The sequence below is a fragment of the Hibiscus syriacus genome, unplaced genomic scaffold (genome assembly GCF_006381635.1).
Source record: "Hibiscus syriacus cultivar Baekdansim isolate YM2019G1 unplaced genomic scaffold, ASM638163v2 tig00110332_pilon, whole genome shotgun sequence".
NCBI lineage: Eukaryota > Viridiplantae > Streptophyta > Magnoliopsida > Malvales > Malvaceae > Hibiscus > Hibiscus syriacus.
In genome coordinates this window covers 2,323,384-2,349,481 of record NW_024062688.1, presented here as the reverse complement: position 1 = coordinate 2,349,481, position 26,098 = coordinate 2,323,384, and the positions used below count along the sequence as shown (strand labels likewise).

General features: G+C 30.9%; 1 protein-coding gene across 3 annotated transcripts; it reads right to left on the bottom strand.

Moving 5' to 3' along the window:
• Positions 1-10,269: 10,269 nt before the first annotated feature.
• Positions 10,270-11,814, bottom strand: LOC120119937. 3 transcript variants are annotated; one of them, XM_039139727.1, is made up of 2 exons: positions 11,688-11,814; positions 10,270-10,815 (listed from the first exon to the last, which is right to left on the bottom strand). In XM_039139727.1, exon 2 carries the CDS (start codon positions 10,779-10,781, stop codon positions 10,497-10,499), a length of 285 nt encoding a protein of 94 aa, XP_038995658.1. In that variant the 5' UTR covers positions 10,782-10,815; positions 11,688-11,814; the 3' UTR covers positions 10,270-10,496. The 3 variants fall into 3 exon arrangements, with proteins under 3 accessions (XP_038995658.1, XP_038995656.1, XP_038995657.1); XM_039139725.1 differs by having other exon boundaries at positions 11,696-11,813; XM_039139726.1 differs by having other exon boundaries at positions 10,270-10,824; positions 11,704-11,810.
• Between the last annotated feature and the right edge of the window lie 14,284 nt (positions 11,815-26,098).

Here is a 26,098-nt window from a genome sequence, read left to right as displayed (position 1 = left end):
CGCGTAAAACAATCACACGCTAAGACGTTGACTTAGTGAGGCATACAAAACATAAACTATAACCATCTATCATTTTATATAAACAAAAGGTATACATATGCCAATATTATCATATCTTATAAAAACATATATCATTAACATGCTTTTCAATACTCATGTTATTGTTACTAATTCCTGGTGATCATATAAGCATGTGTTGAACATTTCTATACATATCTTAAAACACATAGCATCCTATAATCCATGCAATATCGTTCATATCACCACAAGCATATGCATCTTATATATTGTATTTGTTATTATCTCTTTATTAGCCCATGGTACACTGGTGAGAACTGAAGGTATGTGAGTACACTGAGGTTGTGCACAAATGATGTCATCACAGCTCGTATAAATTGCACCGAAGTGCCACGTAGAATTTGTCCCGAAGGACCGCGTAGAAATGCACTTAAGTGCCACGTAGAATTGCACCGTAGTGCCATATAAGATTGTCCATAAGGACCACATATAAATTCCTTAAGAATCATATACATATACCAAGGATCAAGTAAGTGTCTCAAAAGACCTCATACATGCTCCAAAGAATACATATACGTCCTGAAGGACCACGTAGAATTTGTCTCGAAGGACCGCGTAGACCCTCTACTCTTGGCATGCCAACTATACCTATAGCTCTCGTATCATATAACATGGGCATTATTCTTATGTTTCATATATTCATGTACTCATATCATTGCTCTTATGATCACATATCTCATGTGCATATAATCACGTAGTTTACTTTCATGTCACTTTTCATATGAATTCATATTCATATGTCACATAGCTCGTATCACTTTGCATGGATTCACATAAACATATATATCATTTGATTCATGTCTTATTCTTATATCATCATATATATTTCATCACCTAACCTCATATCATATAACATGCTTTATTCTCTTATGTTCACATGACATATAATGCATACAAATTATATTTACATATGTCTTTACTCACAAATTCATATATCATACAAATCATGTCATCTCTTGTTCTCATATGCTTAACATGCATCACATATATCATATAGCACATATCAGTTCATATAATCAAGTATACATTTCATGTCATTCACATCCTTATAATCAATACTCCATACACTATAACTATTGGAAATAGACTTATCAGAAGTCCAATTTCTTATAATCTTATAAACTAAAATGCACTCATAAAAATCATATAACATTTTAGGAGTCACTTCTTACCATAGTAACTCCGTCATTGGCTCATCGCAAGCCAATATTTTTCGATCGTATAAGTACAATTAAATTACACTCACCTTAGCCTTAATTTGATTCAATCCTAATCCTTTGGTTATTCCGGAACTTGTTTAGGCTCAATATCTAATAAATATATCATTTCAAAACAACTATCAGAAGCCTAAACTTTAAACTTGATGTTAATAACTTAAACCGGTTTAATGAATCAAATTCTATTTTTTCATTTAGAGGGAATCGATACCCCCCAGGAGGAATCTGTTCCCGGGGAATCGATACCCCCAGGGGGAATCTGTTCCCCCTGTACAATCTGGAAATTTCGTTTAAACCTAGAAAATCACTGTTCATGCCCAAAAATTCACTATAACAACTTAAATTCTTCATGTTTCATTCACTTTTCTATTCTTAACTCAAATATACATACTTAAACTAATTTATATCCATTTATTTCATCTTAAACCGCAAAATTCTATTCTCCATATAGAAATCAATAATCATACCAAATTTTTCATGTTATCCAAACTTAATTCTAACACTTCTAACTTCTTATTCTCATAGATGACAAGTCAAATTCAACTTAAAATTCAACTTATCAATTCTATTCCAATATTTCATTCAAGAACTCAAAATCTTTAATCTCTCCTATACCTTTCATCTTATTGTTTTAGAACAAATTAAGTTTCCTTAAGCTTAATTATCATCTAGTGATCAAAACCCAACCTTTAATTCAACAATAATAGAAACTCACCTTTGCCTAGTCTTCCACGGTTGGAGAAGAAGAAGGGAGGAAGAAGATGAAATGTTTTCATCTTCACACGTTTTTATCTCTTATTAAAGGGATAAAAATATCTTTCATGACAAATGACCATTTTGCCCTTTAATTCTTTGGATAATTACTATAAACTTTCAAGAAATATCCCCAAATAAATCATTGAACTATTCAACTATTTTACTTTAATCACCAAATTTTGAAAATTTACGATTTGGTCACTAACCCGTAATTTGGGATGTTACATGTGTCATGTACTGTTATGTGTTGCATACCAAGTTAAACAATAACCTTGTTGAGTAAAAAGTATGTTTTGTTATATTTAGACAAATTATTACTTATTTCAAAACTAACTGTAATATATAATAATTACCTCTTTAGGGATTCACAATTCCAAATATAATCACAATAAGTATATTTTATTTTCTCAATCCTTATTAGTATTTCAATCTACGACATCAATAATAAAAAATAAGCATACAAACAATCATCAACAATACAAATAATAAACTAACTAAGAAATGTTCTTTCCGTTTATGTTCTAATCAAATATTAATCCACAATTGTTTCCCAGTAACATTTCATGTCTCAACATATCCTTCTCATGAATCAATTTAGTTTCTAACTATTTTTTTCATCTTTCCACTCTAACAATAATTGTTTGCCACTAATCTTTCTTACATATCCTACAACCTCCAAAATGTATTTGACATTAGTCACAACACTAAAAGAAACAATATAAACTTCACATACTATTATCCATCTTACCTTTTGTTTTTTTAGCGGTGTAGCACAATCATAACCAATTTCATCAATAATGCATACATTAGATGTCGTAAATTCAGAAGCATACACTTACAAATTCTGATGATATTTCGATGGTTCATCTTCCCCTTTTTTCTCCTTCACTCCTTCGAACAAACGTTTATTTATTTTTTCTATCTCATCAAATTTCTTTTCAACTGGTCCAAAAAAACTCTTAATCTCACTCACTTCATTCACCATTAAACTACTTTTTCAGTTGCCCAATCTCATCCACACATTTTTTCCAAGTTCGCCAACACAACAATTCATCTCATTTATTTCATCCCTCATTTTATCAACTTCTTTCACCACTCCATCCAATTTTGTATTTGTTTTTTCCTCAAACTCCTTCCCATCAAACTTGAGGGCATCTACCACTTCCTCAATTCTAATTTGTCTCTCATCGACCTCTAAAACAATTTATTTAATTTCCAACATCTCAAACATAAATGCATCAAGTCTCTCCATCAGTGTTTCATTTGTGGAAGTCCCCTCATGGGGTTCTTTCTCTCCAATGTTCTCTTCTTCCATTTTAGGAACTTTCAAAATTAGATTTCAATATTAAACAAAGTTGTCAAATGCTTAATATCACAAGCTGATTGTTATTACCTTTTTGATCCTTTTCGGTCTTTTCGATTTCAGCTTGGTCATAATTCGAACCACTTCATCCTTGTCCAATGAAAGAATGTGTGGAATCCCGGGTTTTTTTATAGTCGGTACACTTGTAGAATTCAATCAGAAATCAAACAATACAACCTATATTCAAAATGTACTTAATCAATTTATTACTACAATTTTGTTTATTTAAATAAGTTTTATAACAAAAAAACATCTTCATAACCCATTTACCTATAATATTACAATGCAACATTTTAGGTATTTGTGATTCCCAATCTTTTGAAAGCTAACTATTGCATCTATCAATTTGTCAATAATAAATTCGCCCAATTTTGTTCACCTTTCATGCCTTCATCACACAACAACTTCAAATTGTCCTTGCTCAAGCTTGTATAACTCGTTGGACAAAGAAATATTCCAACAACGTACAACAACACTCTCACCTTCAACTGATCCCCATCAAATTTACCGCTTTTAATCACTCTCTCTGGTTCAGCTAATGTTACCTTTGTCTTTATATTATACATCCTGCTAAGTCTTTTCCAATCCTCCATCTCAACTAATACTTCAACACAAGTCCCTTCATTTTGTAGCCCCAACATGGCTACAACTTCCTCAACCCTAGATGAAATGAATATCCACTGAACCTAATTCTACGTTTTTCATTATCAAAATTTTCTATCATTTCCCGACACAACTCCCTACGAATTGTTCTTGTTGTTTCCTCAAATAAAGTCTCAAATCCTAATTCTTTAACAACATTCAAATTTTCCTTTCCTTTCAACTCTTTCATTAATTCATGCAACCTTATAATGATACATCTTAACGACATTTTCTACATTTATTTAAAAACAAAAAATTGTTATATTACCTTTATAATAAAGTTCACAAGTTTATATAACCGTTAAAGAAGTTAGGAATACCTTCTTTTCATGTGCATTCCTCCATGTGTTATATACTTCTTTTTGTATCTCCGTCAGTTTTACATAAGGTTTTTTCTCCTCTTCATTCATCAACTTTCATTTCATCGTTGCTTCTTTTCTTTCCTCCATTCAACATTTATGTTTGCAATACTTCATCTCTATAACTTTCTCAATTCAATTTACTTTCATACATAACCAACCTTCTTATCCAAATATCCCTTCCACCGTCGACATTTACTCACACTGTAAACATTTCAAATTTGTCATCATTATAAACATCGAAAATCCTTTTAATCAAGAACCACCATTCAAATAGTGTATTAGACAAATACGTGGTTACTTACTAAAAAATGCATATATGGGACCATTAGTTGCTTCGACGTTTCCTCTGTCTCAAGAGTCCCTTCATCCTCCAAGATATCCTTTTTCTCAAAGAACAATTGTCATTTCACAATCTCTCATTTCATTCATTTTTGCCAACAACAGTTTTTCTGCCCGTGATGTCATATTCTTCTTCTTCTTTTTCATTCATTACAAAATAGACTTCATCTAATATGTTTAATAAATTGTTATGTAAATGCAACTGCTTCTCATAACCAATTAGAGCCATAGCTAATCATTATAGTAACTGATCATGTACAACCAATTAAAGTTATCTACAATCCATTTGTTTCCGTTCAACCTACAATATTACATTCTACTTGTTTTACTAACTGTAATCATTTTTCATTTTGTCAACCTATAACAATAATTGATCCATTATTTTACATATTTCCCCAATAAATTAAACCATAATCACTACATTCAAATTCGTTAATTGAAAAAAAATGGAAACTAGGGTTTCACCAACATACCTCTTTGTCTTTCAAATTGCGATTATAGTTTAGTTTTTCAGTATTGATGAATGTTTTCATATGGAAAACTAAAACTAAAGATGAAACCCCCTTCTTCTCTTCTTTGATTCTTGCCTTTGCCTTCGCTAAACCGATTATGTTTTCTATAAATACTCGATACTTTTTTCTTTGTATCGAAATATGTGGAAAAGTTTGATACTTTTAAATACCATTCTTGTTTTCCTTCTTCTAAAAGTTCGAAAATATCGATACTTGGGGAAAATGTATCGATATAATCTTATTACAAAAAATAAATTTTATTTAGACACCGGAAAAGTTATACATTCAAATAATAATATTGGTTGAAATTTAAAATGTTACCCTTTTGACGTTCACAAAATAAGTTAACAACCATCAATATTATTAATATAATAAATATTTTAGGTTGCTCCTTAAAATTTTATCATATTTCAATTTGATGTAGCCTTATTCATTCACACGACAGTAAAATAGATAGGTTGCTATTTGAAGAGTAGGTTGCGATATGAAATGTTATAGATATCTAAAATATTGATTTTCTTGAAACAAGTCTCGATACTTACCGACAACATAAATTACCCAGTTAAACAATTTTTTATTATATTCAACTACTTGCAACCCAATATATTATACTTAATTCAACATTACCAGTAGCGTAAAACTTATTTTATTATGACCCTCTTCAATTTTTCGGTTGTGCTATTTTTAGCCTTATATTATTATGTCATTCCTTAGAATCCCCTAATATTAATTGCGATAAATAAGAAAACAATGTTACCTGTGGCAGGTTAAAAAGTCAAAAAGGGTTGTAATCAGCAGGCTTTTACTGCAGAAAGAACATTCAAAGTAATACCTTCGCAACTTTGTGTCATTTGGAATGCTTAATATATTTATTGGCGTATAAATTATATTTTAAATTAATTTTTAGCGTTTAATTATTTTTTAGCGTTTAAGTTTTTTATTAAAAATAGGAGTATAATATTTTTTTTATAATTTTTAGAACATACCGTTAAAAAATTATTGAATGATATATGTCGCATCTAGATTTTTAAAAATATATTTTAGAAAATATAAACGTGACGTATGTCATTTAATTTTTTATCAGTAGATATCTATAAGTGTAACGAAAAAATATTAAATATTTATTTTAATAAAAAAAGTAAATATCAAAAATCAATTTAAGATATAATTTAAATATATAAAACTGTATTAAGCCGATCTGGAAACACTTGTTTTGCATAAATTTCCAGAAAGTAGCAGCACATGTTTTGAATTATTTCTTCTCATTCCTCACAATTTATTATTATTTTGGTCGTTGTTGCCTTTGTTTGACCATATGAAGTTACTTCGGTAAACTACACTTTTAGTGCTCTTATTATTATTTGTATTCTGTTTTAGTCACTTAGTTATTATTTTTTTTTAAATTATATATAATGTTCTATTTTAATTTCATTTTAGTCATCCATTGTTAAAAAATAATATAACTATTGATTTAATATTTAAAAAAAATCAATGATGATGTGACATTACTTAATGATAACATATCAATATCACCTTTAATTTTTTTAATGATGAGTGACCAAAATAAAATAAAAATATAATATTAAGTATGATGTTAAAACAAAAAAATATTTGGGTAACCAAAACTAAATGTGTAATTTACCCATTCACTTCTCATCACATTTTCTAAACCCCTTTTTGTTTTGGAATGGCAGTCCAAATTTCTCGCATTTCATATCTTTGAATTAAAGTCTTTTTGTTGAAAAAAGCTAAATTATTCATATATTGTTTTATTTTTTAAAAAAAATATTTCTATTTTAATTCAAATCATTAAAAAAATAAATCATCTTAAATCACTGAAAATATTCGATAGATGAAAAATTTTAATCATTTACCTAAATTATTTATTTATTTTAATTTTCTTGTGATGCTAGGCAAAGGAATGAAAGTTAGAATGAAAAGACAAATAATTGCATTTGCAATTAAATAAGCTGACAAAAAAATAATTAATAGAAACCATAAATAACATGCTGAGAAAAATCCATAGAATAATTTCTCCACTCGGAGAGCAGGGGATTTCTTTTCGTATTTAAACTCCCATGTTTTAACGAGGGAAGTTAAATATAAGCAACTTGTGCATTTTGGGGTTATCTTCAAGGAAAGCATACTGCCATATATGCTATATATGCATTTTTTTTATTAATCATCGATATCTCTATTGTTTAATTATTTTAAATTAAATTTTATAGAGATCCATTATAAGACGACCCTCTAACCCAATTTACTTTATTTATATGTACCAAAATTAGCACTTCTAACTTTAATTAAAGAATCTAATAAATCATCCGCTAGATTAATTTATCATTGGTTATAGGCACTACTCTTTAATTATCTTGTTGAGTAGATAATATAAACTTTTGCCTTCATTTGTTGAAGACACGGATTTAAATTGCAGTTCTGATTACGTTTTTAGTTGCATTATGTTTATTGTGATTGTAAATACACCGGACACTGTTGTGGTGATTGTGTGTATCATGATCAAGCAATAATCGTATACGATACTATTATTATTATATAAGGAATACTATTGCAATATCAGACTATTATTTAAATTATTGTTCATGACAAATACGAGATGTAAAAACTCTAATCTTTATTGTTAAAAAATGCGAGTTTTTTTATTAATCTAGGATAAAAAAATGTAGTATTTATTCGAAAACAACTCTTAATTATTGGACATTGAATGTCTACACTATAAATATTCATGGTATTCAAATTAAAAATCACAATAATAATAATTATAATAATAATTTCTTTATTACATTGGTGGTTTGGTTCACGCAAAACGCAAGCAAAGCTTTCACAAGTTCATAATTCCGATGTGAACCACAGATGCCATAGACATAGAAGGGAAGCTTCTCATCCTATCATTCAATCATTTATGAAGTAAAAAATGAGAGAAATATGGCAGCAACTGGTGTCATCGAAACGACCGGTACTTCTCTGAGGCTGGTCAAAGGCTGACCAGTCCAAGGATCTCTGAACTGATTCCCTGAAGGATGCTATGGTTGAACAAATTTACAGAAATGCCATTGTATTTGAAGGCGCTTTTCTTTTGTAAAAATTAAGTGTAAACTACATTAGTAATCCCTTTTGTTTTTTTATTTATCTTACCTTTAGTCACTAGTTTAAAAACATACGTTTTGGTCACTTTTATTTTTGATATGGTTTACACACGTCTGTAAAAATGGTTAAATTTTAACTTGACATTTGAATTTTACATAAAATACTAATTTAGCCTTAAATTTTATATAAAATACAAATTTTATCCATAAACATTAGATAAAATATCAAATTGATCTCTGAATTCTCAAGGATTCCACTATCGACTGCCATTCATCACCGTCACTGATCACCATCAGTTGTCATCACCATCCATCTTCAACTATCGCTGTTAAAAATCATTGGACCTCAAAACTTTCAAGTTCACTCTTTTTTAACCTCATGAATGCAAATTCAAAGTCTATTTAATCGAAAAACTAGTCTAGAAACCTTTAAATTCTCTTAAAAGTAAATAATATGCGTTCTTTTTTCTTTTGATAATTTTGGAGTGAATACAAGGTAGAATTTGTTCAAAGACTCTCAACCATTTGACAATGAACACTAATACCCCTGCATAAGCGATGCTTGAACTTGGGACTTCAAGGGACTTCTGTTTTGGTCATGCAACTATTTTTTTTCAAAATTATACATAAACGTTATATTTTGGTTTCTTTTTGGACACCCACCGTTAAAATATGAACATAATTGTTGACATGACATTTTTATTTTTTTAAAGATGATGTGATATTACCTTTTATGGTGACACGTCAACATTGCGGTCAATTTTTTGACCGTGAGTGACTAAAATGAAAACAAAATATAACGTTAAGTATGATTTTTAAAAAATAGTTATGTGACCAAAAGAGAACAAAAGTGATAGTTGGAATACTAAACATGTAGTTTACCCTTAATTTAATTAAATAACTTGTTTAAATTTGATTTAAATCAAACATAAAGTAACCGAAAGGTAAGATACAAATAAACCAGAAGAGAATGTGAACAATAAAATATTCTCAATCGAATTCATCAACAGAAATTATCCAAACCCTAAGGCTTTGAAACCCAATGTTATTATCCTCTTGAAACCAACTAGACCTTAGGCATGTCTATAAAAGATTCTCTACAGCAATTCATGTATGATCATGTAGTGAGTTCCAGGAAGCAGATACTCCTCTAGCGCTTGGCGAATAGGATTAGCTGAATTACTGAATTTAGCTGAGAGAACAATGCTCTCCTCTCAAGAAATACACAACATTTGTCGTCATTATCCCATGTTTGACTACAGCTGTAAAAATATGTTCGGATTGGGATTGGGATTGGGATTGGGAAACAAGTCTAAAATGTAACACCTTAATATAAGATTAAAAAAAATTCACTTGTAACCGAAAAATTTGTCAAGACTTCAAAGTTTTAGAATAAATTAAATAACATTTTAGTTTTAGAGTAAAAATATTACATGGTCCTTAACAAATCATATAAATTACATAATTATTCCGATTACAATTTAAGAAATATCTCAATTATAACTAAAATTATTACCAATCGTATAGCATTTTAGAGTAGGCAAATAACATTTTAAAACCCGTCATAATGTTAAAATATAACCAAAATTAATACCAATTGTATAACTTTCTAAGTTGGACATAATAACAATTTAGACTAAAATTCGCCGTAAATTAACCTTACATTAAGCCATCACACAACAGAACTTACCCGGCAAGGGTACAAAAGATAACATGCATCCATTACCGACATCCACCGGAATCGCAAAACGTGGATGCCAAGTGAAATAAGATGTATCTTTCATATGCTTTGATTCAATACATAATAATCAGAGTTGAAGAAAACCAAATGGCCAGTATTGATCTTTCATATACAAAAGATAACATGAAAGATAATTACTGTTGCAGCACATTGAGTAATAAATCAGCTTCTTCATTAGATTAATTCATTAAAATAGGTTTTGCAGAACAATCCCCTGCACAGATCAATCCCTGTATACAAACACCAACAAAGCACTCCCACACAAACTAATCACCTATAAATGAATTGTGTTTATTTTCTCAAATTCAATAAATACCCTCGAATTGCCTAAAACAAATACTATTATTTAATGAAAGCAACTAATGATTTTCTCATAAACATGCTAAAAGAATTTCAGTTTTCCATGGGATAGAGTCGATCTCGCATGCTGCAGCTTACACGTTGCTTTCTGTGTTCCCGTCAAGTTGGAACATGTGTCTGTTGCCCCTAAAGTAACAGCGAAGTAAAGGTAGATGGTACATAGGAATGTTAAGAGCCCCAAAGCTGTTAAGAGGAACCTGTGCCTCTGAACAAGTGTTGACCAGCTACCCAACTCATCTTTCGGGAACTGCTTCCTCATCGATCCCATCCTCCGATGGGGAGAAGATACAATACTGTCAAGAACCATAGCTTAGAGGCTAATAGTCCTTAGACAATGCGACCTGAAACAATGTAGCCAATTCAATTCCTTGCCATTTAGTAAAAAACCAGAAGAGCATCAGGCTAAAGCATTAAATCACCATATGTAAAGAAAGGCAAAGAAATAGAATATTAACCGAGTATATGTGTGTATGTGAATATTAACACTAAATATTCACTGGAAATTATTTTAAAGATAGCCTCACTACATTTTCTTTTCCCTTTCAAGAAAGGGAGAGAACGGGCCATCATGTGTTTGAACCCTAGATCCATGTCAACCAAAACTTGAAATGGGAAGGTATACCTCGAACACATCAAGTGAAACACATGCCAATATATGAAAGATTGATCAACCCCGATAGGAAAATCTTAAAAGAAAGTACAGTAGTCTTCACAGTAATACAAAATTTTGCAAAACCTTTTTCTACAGATTCAAACCGAGCTTGAAGATCGATGACATTTTAAACCTTCAAAATGTCTCTGGAAAGAAAGCCATATAATCTAAATAAAACATTAATTAGACTAATCAATGTTGGATTGTTATATCAGAAAGAAGAAATCTTCAATTTCCCTTTCATCTGAAAACCATTTATGATTTAATTATTTCCAATGAGGCGGACACTTGACCTAAATTGTTCTCATTTCAGTTAGATAAATAATATATCTTTTTTCCACTCCTTAATCCGAAAACATGCTATTAACTCAGATCCCTAGAAACCCAAAAAGAGAAGAGCCAGAATAACGTGTTAAATCTAAACAGAAACAAATTAAAAACCCGGGAATCAAATCATATTTCAATCATACAGACATAAAATTGGAAACGCATCTCCATCCTTAAAAACTAAACAAAACCCAGATCTGCAAATGAATCAAATAGTTAACAAAAAAAACATACAAACTTAAACTCGATTAAAAAATGAAGGATGGATCAAAGGGAAGAAGCAAACAATGGGTGTGCTTCTCCCTTGTGTCACAGGCTCACGGTGATATTGAAAAGGGGAAAAAGCAGGAATGAAGGGGGAAGGCAGCGTGGAGGGGCGGTTTTTAAGTGTCTTTTGTAATGGGCCAGCCAATAAAGGGAGTTTTGATGTTTGGAAACGTTCAAAGGTCGTTTAATCATAGCCTACCCAAACCCGCGTGCGGGTTAAAATTGGGAAACTGCTCTCCATTTGGACTACATATAGCCAAATTTTATTTCAATGTTTGTTTAATAATGTTCGAGGCACCTTAAATATAAGGGTAAAATAAATAATTTTTCGATTATAAAATATTATTTTATTTAATTTTTTAATTATTAAAAGTTATAAAATGATTTATTAATTATAAATTTTTATCTTGTTAAGTACTTCAACTATTAAAAGTTACAAAATAATAACTTGATTATACATATGTTCCAAACTCCTAATTTTCTCTAAAAATTTGCAGTCTTCTAAGTTAGATGTTAACCGATTGATTGGGATAAGATAAAATTTGATCTTAGAATCTCAAACGCTATACAACTAAAATGGTCATGAAATCATATTTTATCATATCTTAGTCAATAAATTATCGTCTAGCTTAAAAGACCACCAATTTTTCAACATAAAAGGGTAAGTTTGTAACATTTGAATAGTCGGATGACTATTTTGTAACTTTTAATAGTCGAGGGACTCAACAAAGCATCACCATAAAGTTAGGGAATCACTTTACAACTTTTAATAATCAAGAGACTCAATAAAACACCATCCTATAATCGAGTGCCATTTGAACTTTACCCTAAATATAATTACTAATAAGGATTAAACTGGTTAACTAACATATACCGTACTTTACAACTTTATGTGATTAAATTTAATTGAAATCAATTAGATGTTAACTTTAAAAGTTTTTTTTTACAAATATAAATTAATATAAAACATAAATATCAAAAAAATAATTCTAATTCGAAAGTGACATGTAGCTACTAATCAAGTTAAATATCTACACTCAATTACTCATACATATCAAACTGAATAACATTGTGTTTCTTATTGATGACATTGGATTTGAAACATTGAATGATAGAACGGTCAGGAATTGAAATTTAATTATGCCTCATGTTTCCTTCATGCAGATGAATTTTAGTTTTGTTGACGGGATGTGGGTTCTAAGCAGCTGCTACATTTTTCAGTTTTTCAATAGACTTCAGGTTGGTTTCTTGCTTTTCATTTTTGCCGGTGTGGGGGAGCTTGGATTCTTCATATGGTATATAATCAAATACATATGCATTATTGTATTTAAATGGTATTTTTATTATACATTTTTTTGTTATTATATGTTTTAAAAAATGGGATTCCTTTTGGGTCACTTTGCCTTCTGTTTAAGAGAAATTGAGGTTACCATGTATATGATGGGCTTTGTTTTGAATTTTATCTCATGCCCTTTTGTTTGTTAATAGCGGATAAAGATTGAAAGTTGTGTTTTTGTGTGGGGTTATATGACAGTGAAGGAGGGGTGTAAGTTGGTTATAATGGCGAAGAAGAAGTATCCAGTTGGGGCAGAGTTTTATACACTGCATGAGGAGATTGGACAGGGTGTTAGTGCTACCGTGCGTCGTGCTGTTTGTTTACCGTTGGACGAGGTTGTTGCAATCAAAATTCTTGACTTTGAACGTCATAATCGTCTATTTATAGACGAAACCCTTGTGTACTCTCGATTAGAAGAGGAGCATGATCAATATCTCTATATCGTTCTTCAAACACTCTGAGACCGTTAGTTGTATTCCAAATTTGGGAAATATGAGTTTTGATTATCAGAGGTAACATTCATGAGTTATTTCATATCGGCAGACGTCATCAAAGTTGACCCTCAGAAGATTCAGGCTATAGTCAGGTGAGAGCCACCTAAGAATGTGTCAGATGTGCGTAGTTTTCTAGGTTTAGTCGGGTACTACCATTGATTTGTTCAGGGCTTTTCGATGATAGCTACCCCATTGACCAAGTTGTTTCATAAGGGTGTTTTCCTTGTGTGGGATGAGAAGTGAAAGAAGAGCTTCAAGCAGTTAAAGACCATCCTAACTCAGGCCCCAGTTCTTACCCAACCAAAGTCGGGTAAAGACTATAGTTTTCAGTGACGAATGGTCTTGGATGTGTCTTGATGCAGGAAGGCAAGGTGGTGGCCTATGCATCCCATTAACTTAAACCTCGTGAGCATAATTATCCTACCCACGATCTTGAGCTAGCAATGGTGTATTTGCCTTGAAGATTTGGCGACACTACTTATTTGGAGAGAAGTGTCACATCTTCACATATCATAAGAGTCTTAAGTATCTACTCACTCAAAAGGAATTGAACTTGAGGCAATGTAGGTGAGTTGAGTTACTCAAGGACTATGACTGTGTAACATCCCAAATTATGAGTTAGTGACCAAATTGTAAAGTTTTAGAATTTGATGACTAAAGTAGAAGAAAGAAATAGTTCAATGATTATGAGATATATATGATGAAGGTTATTTAGTAATTATTAAAGGAAATAAAGGGTAAAATGGTCATTTGATCATTTAAGGAATTAAATAAATGTGATAGTGGGGATATATATATTTTACACGTGGGAAATGAGGGAAACAATGTTTCCAGAATTCTCTTCTCCTCCTTTCTTCTTTGTGCGGGAAGCTCCAGCTCAAAGGTAAGTTTCTTTGTTTATAATTGAATTGTTGATTTTTAAGGTTGGGTTTTGATTATTAGATGATAACTAAGCTTAAGGAAAGCTTAAATCATCTTAAAAGCAAATGATGGTGGAGTTAGGAGAGATTAAAGATTTAGAGTTTATAAATGAAATCTTGGAATAAAGTTCATTTCTTAAATTGGAAGTTAAATTTGACTTGTCAATGGTTAAATTAAGAGATTTGGAGTGATAGAATTGGATTTAGAACATATAGAAAATTTGGTATGATTCTTGAATCTCATAAGGAATATAGGATTTTGAGGTTAAAGATGATTTACATTGATATAAGTTAGTTCAAGTAATGGTAGTTGAGTTTAATGTCATAAGAGGGGATTAAAATAGAAGAATCAAGGGAAGAGTCGATGATTTTAGTGCTAAAATGTCAGTTCTGGGCAATGTGCATCGATTCACATTCATTGTGCACCGATGCATCGATGTTAAAACCCAGAAATTGTTTGAAGGTGTATCGATGCATTGGTAGTGCATCGATGCACTCTTTTAAAATAAATACATCGAATGCAATTAGTGCATCGATGCATAAGGCATGCATCGATGCATCCAGTAATAAACAAACATCGAATGCATTTTATGCACCGATGCATCAGTAGTGCATCGATGCATACCTTCATTAAAAGATGAAATTGCCTTTTCTCTTAGTCTAAAGAGTGAACCATTAGAGTATATTAGTTATAATACTAATATAGATCTATGTATGATGATGTAGATATAGAACGTGATCCCGTTCCGGATCAATTGAAGGATTATAATCGAATCAAAGCAAAGCTAAGGTGAGTGCACATTCTCTAGTATATGAGGTTCAAGGGAAAATAAGACTTGTGATAAGTCTATTTCCAATAGTGAAAAACATGAATTCATAGAAGTATGTATTTGTTATGAATTATATTTGCGCATGAGTATATGTGTAATTGATATGAATATGGTAAGTAAAAGGGATTAATGGTGATGATAAGAATAATAATAAGGATAATGAAATGATAGGTATATGTGAATATAGGTATTGATGTGTTTTGTATGTATTGTAAGATGATATGTTTATGTGATACATGAGGGTGAATCCTATGTTTATATGAATATGAGCTCATATGAGAATTGACATGAACTACGTGATTACATGTATATGTGAATGAAACCATGAGCTTATATGAATATATGATATGGTTACATGAATATGTAAAAGGATATAAAAGATAATGCCCATGTTATGTGTCATGAGAGCTAGGGGTATAGTTGACATGCCAAGAGTCGAGGGTACCTATGTTCTACGGAACATATGGACAGAATTACCTATGTCTTTCGAGACATATGGACAGTATACTTATGTTCTACGGAACATATGGACAAAATTACCTATGTCTTTCGAGACATATGGACAGTATACCTATGTTCTACGGAACATATGGACAGAATTACCTATGTCTTTCGAGACATATGGACAGTATACCTATGTTCTAAGGAACATATGGACAGTTCACCTAGGTTCTTCGGAACCTATGGACAGTTGCCGAGGATCTTTATGACCTCTGGATAGTTACCGAGGATCTTTATGACCTCTGGATAGGTCCTGCGGGACATTGATCGAGCTGTGGTGACATCATATGTGTGCACAACCTCAATGTACTCACATACCTTAAGTTCTCAATAGTGTACATGGGTTAATAAAGAGATTAAACAAGTATACTAAATGTGATATGTATATGTGACTTGTTATATGGAATAGATTACATGATTTACATAATGGTGTATTGCTTGGTTAATGCATGATATGGTAAAGACAAATGTTTATATAAGAGTGTTAAATTATAAAGATTAATAATAGTGAATGAGAAATGTTAAACGTGTTGATAATGATATATGTGCATGTGTGTACATGTTGCAGAAATTCTATATGTGTGCTTTTATATGATATGATTGTAATACTAATTGCTCATGCATTTGATATGAATTATAGTTGTATTACATGTTTATATGCCTAACTAAGTCAACGACTTAGCGTGTGATTGTTTCACACGTAGGTTTCGAGAAGAGTAACGAGCAATGTGGAGCAAGACAGGTCAGTTCTCCTTACCAAATGTCAGATCAGAAAAGAGGTGAATAATACGTATTTTAATAAATAAAGTTTTAGTTGGCATGTAATCAAAAGAATATATATATTGTATAAGCTCTGAATAGTTTTGTAAACGTTTTGAATAAGTTTTAATGTTATAAAAGTTTTAAATTTCCCTATTTTTTTCTATAAGAGTCAAAGTTTGAAAAGTCAATGTGACACCTCGGACTCGTATCCGGGTCGGGTATGGGTTGGGGTGTTACATTTAATGGTATCAGAGCTACGGTTTAGTCGATTCTAGGCTTAAATCGAAGTCAGAAGTGTTTTAAAAAGTGTACATGCCAACTCAAAGTGAAAAATTCTGATATGATAGTGTGAGGAGTATGTTGTCTTGCTAATAAAAATAGATTATTATGTGATAATAGAAGTATGATAATAAGAGCTTCGAAAGAAGTGAAAGGTAATAAACCTGAAGGTAATAGCATTCACCTGCCCTGGCCAGGCAGGGAGAAGAGCGAACACCTCAGGAAATGCCTGTATAAAATTTGAAAAATTATTCTTCATGTTAAAGAATGTTCTGATGTGTTTTCAATTTATACTTCTTTAACTCATAGAATGAATGTATCAAATTAGTTGATAAAGTTGCTAGCACCCAAGTTCAAGGGTGGATTTGAGGAAGGTTCTATTGTTAGAGACCTTTGGTTGAATGATATGATAGAAGGTTTTCATTTCTTCAAAGTGGAGATGTTGAATTGAGTAGTTTTGTTACTACTTTGGTAAGTTAGAGTATGGTGGACAATTGTCACCATAAGAACGTTAAAAGATTAAATGATGTGATTAAAATTGTATAAGAGTTCAAGAATAAGTGCATTGATGACTAGTTTATAAGACGGATGAAACTAGAATACACGAGCTTGAAACAAGGGAATTACACCTTGTATGAGTATGATTATAAGTTTATTAAGCTAAGCAGAATTGCTGCTGAGTTAATTCCGACTGAAAATGATACATGTGATTTGTTGTTAGGACTTGCGCCTTAAATTAAAAGAGTGTTACTGGTTTTGAATTTGTTATCGTTCCAAGAAATGGTTAATTGTGTTAAAGCTTTAAAGAGAAAAAGCTCAAAACGAAAAGTTTGGAGAAATAAAATCTTAGATGATTAAGAGAATTATTGCTTCATAGAATTTTAGCACCATCAAAGAAAGGTAGAGATTCTGGTTCAACTTTAAACCAGACATGAATTAGTTGTATTCTCCGTCAGAGAATCAAATCAGATGAGAGTTCGACAGACTCCAACAGTAGGTTTGATCTTGAAAGATTAAACAAAGAGTTAATTGAGGATAAGTCAGGGTTAAAAACAACCCTTGTGAATTAGGTTAAAAGCTCTTTTAGAAGTTATGTAAATCGAAGCAGAAAAAGTATTTTAAATGGATTAGATGAGTATTGAAATCTGGTGATTTTTTTAACAGGTGGAGAAAACATAAGTATAAGAATGGTAAAGAATAAGGTTTTGTGCAAGTAAAGTTGACTATCAAAGTAATGAAAGCGTGATAAGGAGTGATAATTAAGGATAAATATATGTGATATAAAAGAGCATGGAAGTATGAAGAACATGATATGGTTTAGTTATAAGACAATGCAGATTATAAAAAGGATAAATGGATAAAGACCAAGGAATGGATTAAGTGTTTTGCTAGAAATTAAATAATGTGAAGGATAAGAAGTATTTTAAATGTATCAAGTGAGGTAGATACTGTTTTTGTATTTAAGATGGAAAGAGTTAGCGTAGGCTAACAAGATTATGGGACGGAATGTTTTGAAATTACAAAATTTCAAGATATGGTAGGTTATGATAACCAAATATGAAGTGAATCTGGATACAGTTGTATACTGTGATTATAGTAAAGTGATAAAGTGAAGGAAGTGAGAATTCAAATGTTTGAGTAAAACTAAGGATTGATAAGAAGAGTTTAAGTATGGGTACATCAATGATCAGTTTATAAATAAAGGAAGTTAGAATCTTAAGCTTGAATAATGGAAGTGACATGGTGTATAAGATTAAATGTTTATTTGATTAGTTGATTAGTAAAGTTATAAAGATATAATAAAGACTGGTAATCAGAGATAAGTTTAAGTGATAGGAAAAGAGTATGTGAACATGAAAGAAAGATACGATTGGTGTATAAGAAGATTTTGATTTATGAAGAAAATGAAAGGATGAAGTTTAAAGAATCAAATGTGATAAAAGTTATGTTGAGATATAGATTATAAGTTTAACCAGAAGTAAGAAAGGTATGTCAGGTAATATGAGAAATTGTTTAGTTATGCAAAGTGTATGTTTAATTGGTTATGATGAAGATTTAAGGTTATGTTTCTTGGTCAAGTGGATGTAGTCAGAGAAATGAATAAAGATTTATATGTATTAAGGAAGTTTTGGAGTCAGTCAAGTAAGAATGAAATAAAAGTTTGGTTATTCTTGAAAGATAATTGAAGATTGACAAGGAATTTGATTGATTTATGAGTTTGAGTCATAAGAATTAATGTTATTGTCTATCTGATAAGTGACATGATAGGAGATATAAAGTAAAAAGGTAGTCGAATAATTGAAAAGATAAGAACCAAGTTATTAAAGATGATACAAAAGATTAAGTTCAGAAAGCAGCATAAGAACGTTAGAAGATATGTTCTTCTTAGGAGGTGCAGTGAAAATTCGAGGACGAATTTTTTTAAAAATGAGGGGAGATTTGTAACATCCCAAATTATGAGTTAGTGACCAAATTGTAAAGTTTTAGAATTTGATGACTAAAGTAGAAGAAAGAAATAGTTCAATGATTATGGGATATATATGATGAAGGTTATTTAGTAATTATTAAAGGAAATAAAGGGTAAAATGGTCATTTGATCATTTAAGGAATTAAATAAATGTGATAGTGGGGATATATATATTTTACACGTGGGAAATGAGGGAAACAATGTTTCCAGAATTCTCTTCTCCTCCTTTCTTCTTTGTGCGGGAAGCTCCAGCTCAAAGGTAAGTTTCTTTGTTTATAATTGAATTGTTGATTTTAAGGTTGGGTTTTGATTATTAGATGATAACTAAGCTTAAGGAAAGCTTAAATCATCTTAAAAGCAAATGATGGTGGAGTTAGGAGAGATTAAAGATTTAGAGTTTATAAATGAAATCTTGGAATAAAGTTCATTTCTTAAATTGGAAGTTAAATTTGACTTGTCAATGGTTAAATTAAGAGATTTGGAGTGATAGAATTGGATTTAGAACATATAGAAAATTTGGTATGATTCTTGAATCTCATAAGGAAGATAGGATTTTGAGGTTAAAGATGATTTACATGGATATAAGCTAGTTCAAGTAATGGTAGTTGAGTTTAATGTCATAAGAGGGGCTTAAAATAGAAGAATTAAGGGAAGAGTTGATGATTTTCGTGCTAAAATGTCAGTTCTGGGCAATGTGCATCGATGCACATTCATTGTGCACCGATGCATCAATGTTAAAACCCAGAAATTGTTTGAAGGTGTATCGATGCATTGGTAGTGCATCGATGCACTATTTTAAAATAAATACATCGAATGCAATTAGTGCATCGATGCATAAGGCATGCATCGATGCATCCCAGTAATAAACAAACATCGAATGCATTTTATGCACCGATGCATCAGTAGTGCATCGATGCATACCTTCATTAAAAGATGACATTGCCTTTTCTCTTAGTCTAAAGAGTGAACCATTAGAGTATATTAGTTATAATACTAATATAGATCTATGTATGATGATGTAGATATAGAACGTGATCCCGTTCCGGATCAATTGAAGGATTATAATCGAATCAAAGCAAAGTTAAGGTGAGTGCACATTCTCTAGTATATGAGGTTCAAGGGAAAATAAGACTTGTGATAAGTCTATTTCCAATAGTGAAAAACATGAATTCATAGAAGTATGTATTTGTTATGAATTATATTTGTGCATGAGTATATGTGTTATTGATATGAATATGGTAAGTAAAAGGGATTAATAGTGATGATAAGAATAATAATAAGGATAATGAAATGATAGGTATATGTGAATATAGGTATTGATGTGTTTTGTATGTATTGTAAGATGATATGTTTATGTGATACATGAGGGTGAATCCTATGTTTATATGAATATGAGCTCATATGAGAATTGACATGAACTACGTGATTACATGTATATATGAATGAAACCATGAGCTTATATGAATATATGATATGGTTACATGAATATGTAAAAGGATATAAAAGATAATGCCCATGTTATGTGTCATGAGAGCTAGGGGTATAGTTGGCATGCCAAGAGTCGATGGTACATATGTTCTACGGAACATCTGGACAAAATTACCTATGTCTTTCGAGACATATGGACAGTATACCTATGTTCTACGGAACATATGGACAGAATTACCTATGTCTTTCGAGACATATGGACAGTATACCTATGTTCTACGGAACATATGGACAGAATTACCTATGTCTTTCGAGACATATGGACAGTATACCTATGTTCTATGGAACATATGGACAGTTCACCTAGGTTCTTCGGAACCTATGGACAGTTGCCGAGGATCTTTATGACCTCTGGATAGTTACCGAGGATCTTTATGACCTCTGGATAGGTCCTGCGGGACATTGATCGAGCTGTGGTGACATCATATGTGTGCACAACCTCAATGTACTCACATACCTTAAGTTCTCAATAGTGTACATGGGTTAATAAAGAGATTAAACAAGTATACTAAATGTGATATGTATATGTGACTTGTTATATGGAATAGATTACATGATTTACATAATGGTGTATTGTTTGGTTAATGCATGATATGGTAAAGACAAATGTTTATATAAGAGTGTTAAATTATAAAGATTAATGATAGTGAATGAGAAATGTTAAACGTGTTGATAATGATATATGTGCATGTGTGTACATGTTGCAGAAATTCTATATGTGTGCTTTTATATGATATGATTGTAATACTAATTGCTCATGCATTTGATATGAATCATAGTTGTATTACATGTTTATATGCCTCACTAAGTTAACGACTTAGCGTGTGATTGTTTCACACGTAGGTTTCGAGAAGAGTAACGAGCAATGTGGAGCAAGACAGGTCAGTTCTCCTTACCAAATGTCAGATCAGAAAAGAGGTGAATAATACATATTTTAATAAATAAAGTTTTAGTTGGCATGTAATCAAAAGAATATATATATTGTGTAAGCTCTGAATAGTTTTGTAAACGTTTTGAATAAGTTTTAATGTTATAAAAGTTTTAAATTTCCCTATTTTTTTCTATAAGAGTCAAAGTTTGAAAAGTCAATGTGACACCTCGGACTCGTATCTGGGTCGGGTATGGGTTGGGGTGTTACAGACTGCGTGATAGATTACCATCCCAGACAGGCAAACATTGTAGTAGACGCCTTGAGTAGGAAGTCGATGTCAGAGTTGTGAGCCCTCCTTGCACGGTTGAGCTTGTCTAGTGATTATGGGTTGTTAGTCTAGTTGTGAGTTGAGCCAGAGTTAGTTGGCAAGACCAAGAGGCTATAGATTTCATATGATCGTTTTAAAACCCAGGTTGAGCAAGTTCGTCGAGGCGAGGCACCAGTTTTTGAGTTGCTCGAATATGGTGAGTTATACCTCAGTGGGTGGTTGTGTGTGCCCGTAGACACCCAATTACATAGTAAGATCCTTTGAGGTACATTGCATCCCACTATCAATTCACCCAAGTAGTAATAAGATGTGAGCTTCGATAGTTGTATCCATTACAAATCTAGTTATATCTATTTTTTTGAGTATTTCTATGACACGACTTATCTTCCCAATGTGAAACATATTCACATGTGTCTTTGATAACTTGAACATCAGATATTCAACTGGCATCGGAGTATCCTTCTAAGGTAGCATGATCTTGGGATAATACAATTCATACTCTTAAGTATATGAGCTCATAATTACTTTTCAGAGGTTTGTCATAATAACAATATATTTGTTTCAACCTTTTGTTGAACATATATGCTTATCTTTATTGACATAACTCATATGGTGTCATTTCATTTTTTCATAGAACCTTATTTAAAAGGTAATTAACCGAAAAAACAGCTTCCCCCACATGTTCTGCGATAACCTAGAACTTCTTAACATTGCATTCATCATTTTCTTTTTAAGAATTAATTCTTCTGTTTTGTTACTCTATTTAATTTAATAGAGTGTGATGATATCACTTTATGAATAATTTATTCACCACCATAATCACCTCATAACATCTTAATTTCTCTTGCTCTTTAGCAAATATATAACAATACTTTTACTATCATCAATGAAGGTAATACAATATTTATTTCTTCTTGTTTGTAAAAGTAGTTCAAATAAATTCATTAAACCGACAGAAACTAAATTCTCAAAATTAAATTTATTTTCAAGATCTCACTTTACAAATATTTCAATATTTCCAAGAAAACAAATTAACGATTTATTTCTTTCTTTCAAAATAGAATCATATTTAATTCTTAAGAAAATAAATTCAATCCAACAATTTATTTTCTTTTACAAATGAGAAAAATATATAAATCCAACTATTTATTTCCTTCTAAAAACAAGAATCATACAAGATTCCCAAAAATAAATATAACAATTTATTTCCTTTTACAAAACAGAAAAATAAATCCAACGATTTATTTTCTTTTATAAAACTGAGAAATAAACGATTTACTTCTTTTTACAAAACAGGAAAATAAATCAAACGATTTGTTTCAATTTATTTCCTTTTACAAAATAGGAAACTAAATCCAATATTTTTTCGTTTACAAAATAGGAAAAATAAATTATACAATTTATTTCCTTTTACAAATCAGAATCATATAAGATTCACAGGAAAAATAAATTTAACGATTGATTTCCTTTTACAAAACATGACAAGAAATCCAACGATTTATTTCCTTTTGCATAATAAGATCCTTCAAGATTCCTAAGAAAATAAATTAACCAATTTATTTATTTTTACAAAATAGAATAATTCAAGATTCTTAATTCAACTATTTATTTTCTTTACAAAGTTAGAGTCATTTAAGATTCTCAGGAAAATAAATTCAACAATTTTTTTCTTTACAAAGTTAGAATAATTCAAGATTCTCAAGGAAATAAATTTAACAATTTATTTTCCTTACAAAGTTAGAATCATTCAAGATTCTCAAGGAATTAAATTCAAATATTTATTTTCCTTACCAAATTAAAAGATTCTAATAATTAAATAAATCTAGTGATTTCTTTCCTTTATATTTTGTTAATTGACGGGATTAATAACATTAAAACCTGAAACATATATATCACAACTCGATTCTATTTAACAAACAAGAATAAAAATGAATTAATCCTTTAATTTTACCAACCCAATAATCACAAGGAACTAATTTTTTTATTTAAGTTTTCATAATCCAATAATCGAAAGGAACTAATCTTTGTTCGCAACCCAATAATCAAAAGAAACTATTCATTTGATTTTAATTTCCACAACCAAGTAATCATAAGCCTTGGATTAAACTCCGAATTCGTTTGTATCTACAAAATTTCTCAAAAGAAATTATTAGTACAATAAAAAAATTCATAGTCTTCCAAAACACAATCAATAATTATTATTTAATAATAATCATAAATATCAAAGATGATTTTTTATTCATGCCATATTTAATATTCCATATTAATAGACCCAAGTTATATGGTAATAATATCGTAACAATAATATCATGAATAATATCACGATTAATGCTCACATACACTTTTGTGGGTGAAATCTCACCATAATGACATTCCTCAATAATACCATAATATAAAAAGAATAACATTGATTCTTTAATTGCTCTACATTTATAGACAAAAACCACATATGAATTTTTTTTTTCATAAACAAAGAATCACATTTATTCTTTTATTTGTAAAAAGGCAAATCACCATGTGCTAGTCATCGTGAGCTAATCACCATGCATGTGTATTTACACAAGTTGATTCCTATGTGAGCTTGCAAAACAATTTACAAAAAGCTCATGTACCATTACAAAAATTCAAATCAATTTCACTTATTTTAGATGTTTATTATCAAATAAAAACAACGCTTCAAACTTAGTAACCAACGTTACTTTAACGACAATTTCTATTAAATAGATTTGTCTACTTTGAAATTAAGCACACCCGTTAAAACGATAGGATAAATCCCAAAAACGAGTTTATTTGCTTATCTCAATTTTCTAAGATTTTCGAATCGCCTTGGATTTATTTCCCCCCAGAAAAGTGGAAAATAGAGTCCGTCTTAAGATTGTTAGAAGTATAACAATCCGAGATGATACAACGATAATAATAAAATATATTCAAAAATTATAAAACAAATTAGTTGGTACCTTGTCCACCTTCCGCAGCATGCAATACTAATCAATTGGCATGCTAAGGACAAAACCAAATTATATGTAAGCGATGATAAAATCAAGTAATTCCCATAAGCCAATTGATAAATCTTTTCCAAATTGCAGCAAAGGATAATCGATTCCACGGCATGACTTCATCGCAAAGTTCGTAAACATGAATCAATAATAAAAATAAAATAATTAATGAGATAGAAAAATTATTCTATTAAATAATCGAAAGGTGTATAAAATATAAATAAATACATGATTAGAAACGGAACAACCGATTGGAAATGAGTCGAGGCTTACAACTACACGGTTTCCTTAAGATATTTTCGGCTATTCATGGTGCTTGAGATATTTGGTCATCTGTCTCCCAGGATACAACAACAAGATGATCAGCGCACAGTACCACAACATTCAAGATCACGAACTATTCCTTGCTTTCATTTATCATCGAAAAACTATAGGAGATACAACTTTTTGAGTAATTTTTAGTTGTTTTGAATTGTGTTTAACCTAACATGTTAACACGGTATTTATAGTGATTCCACATTATGAACAATTATAAATTTTTGACCTAATAAAGTATTATGAGAATCAAGCAGTTAAGCAAATTCTAAAATTATTGTTTTGATTAAAGGAACCTTTTAATATTTATCCTCTTAATTCAAAAACAAATTTTAAAAAAAATATATACTATATATTTGAGGGGGGAAATATCTCATATGTGGGTTAAAATATCTACAAGCCCACAAAAAGTCCGACCAGCTCGGACATTAACCTTACCACATTATGCACGTCTGCACATGTACGAACTAACAATTAGTTACATGTTTTTCTCAACAACGTTCGGATCAATTTCTCATTCAAAGATTCAAAAATATCGATTTTTCTGACATAAAGGATATTAAATTATTAGGGATTAATCAATTAACTCCGGCCAAACATCGATGAACTACTGCCTTGGGAATCGACAAGCATCGAGCTCCAACACAACCCTACAGCTCTCTCTGGGGCATGTGACGATGGTCACGCCCCTCGTGGAAACATGCTTGTTGATGCAATCGCGACAGTAAGAGTGACGGCAACGTTTCGTGGTGAACACCGCTTCAATGACATGGCATGAGAGCCTCTTGAAA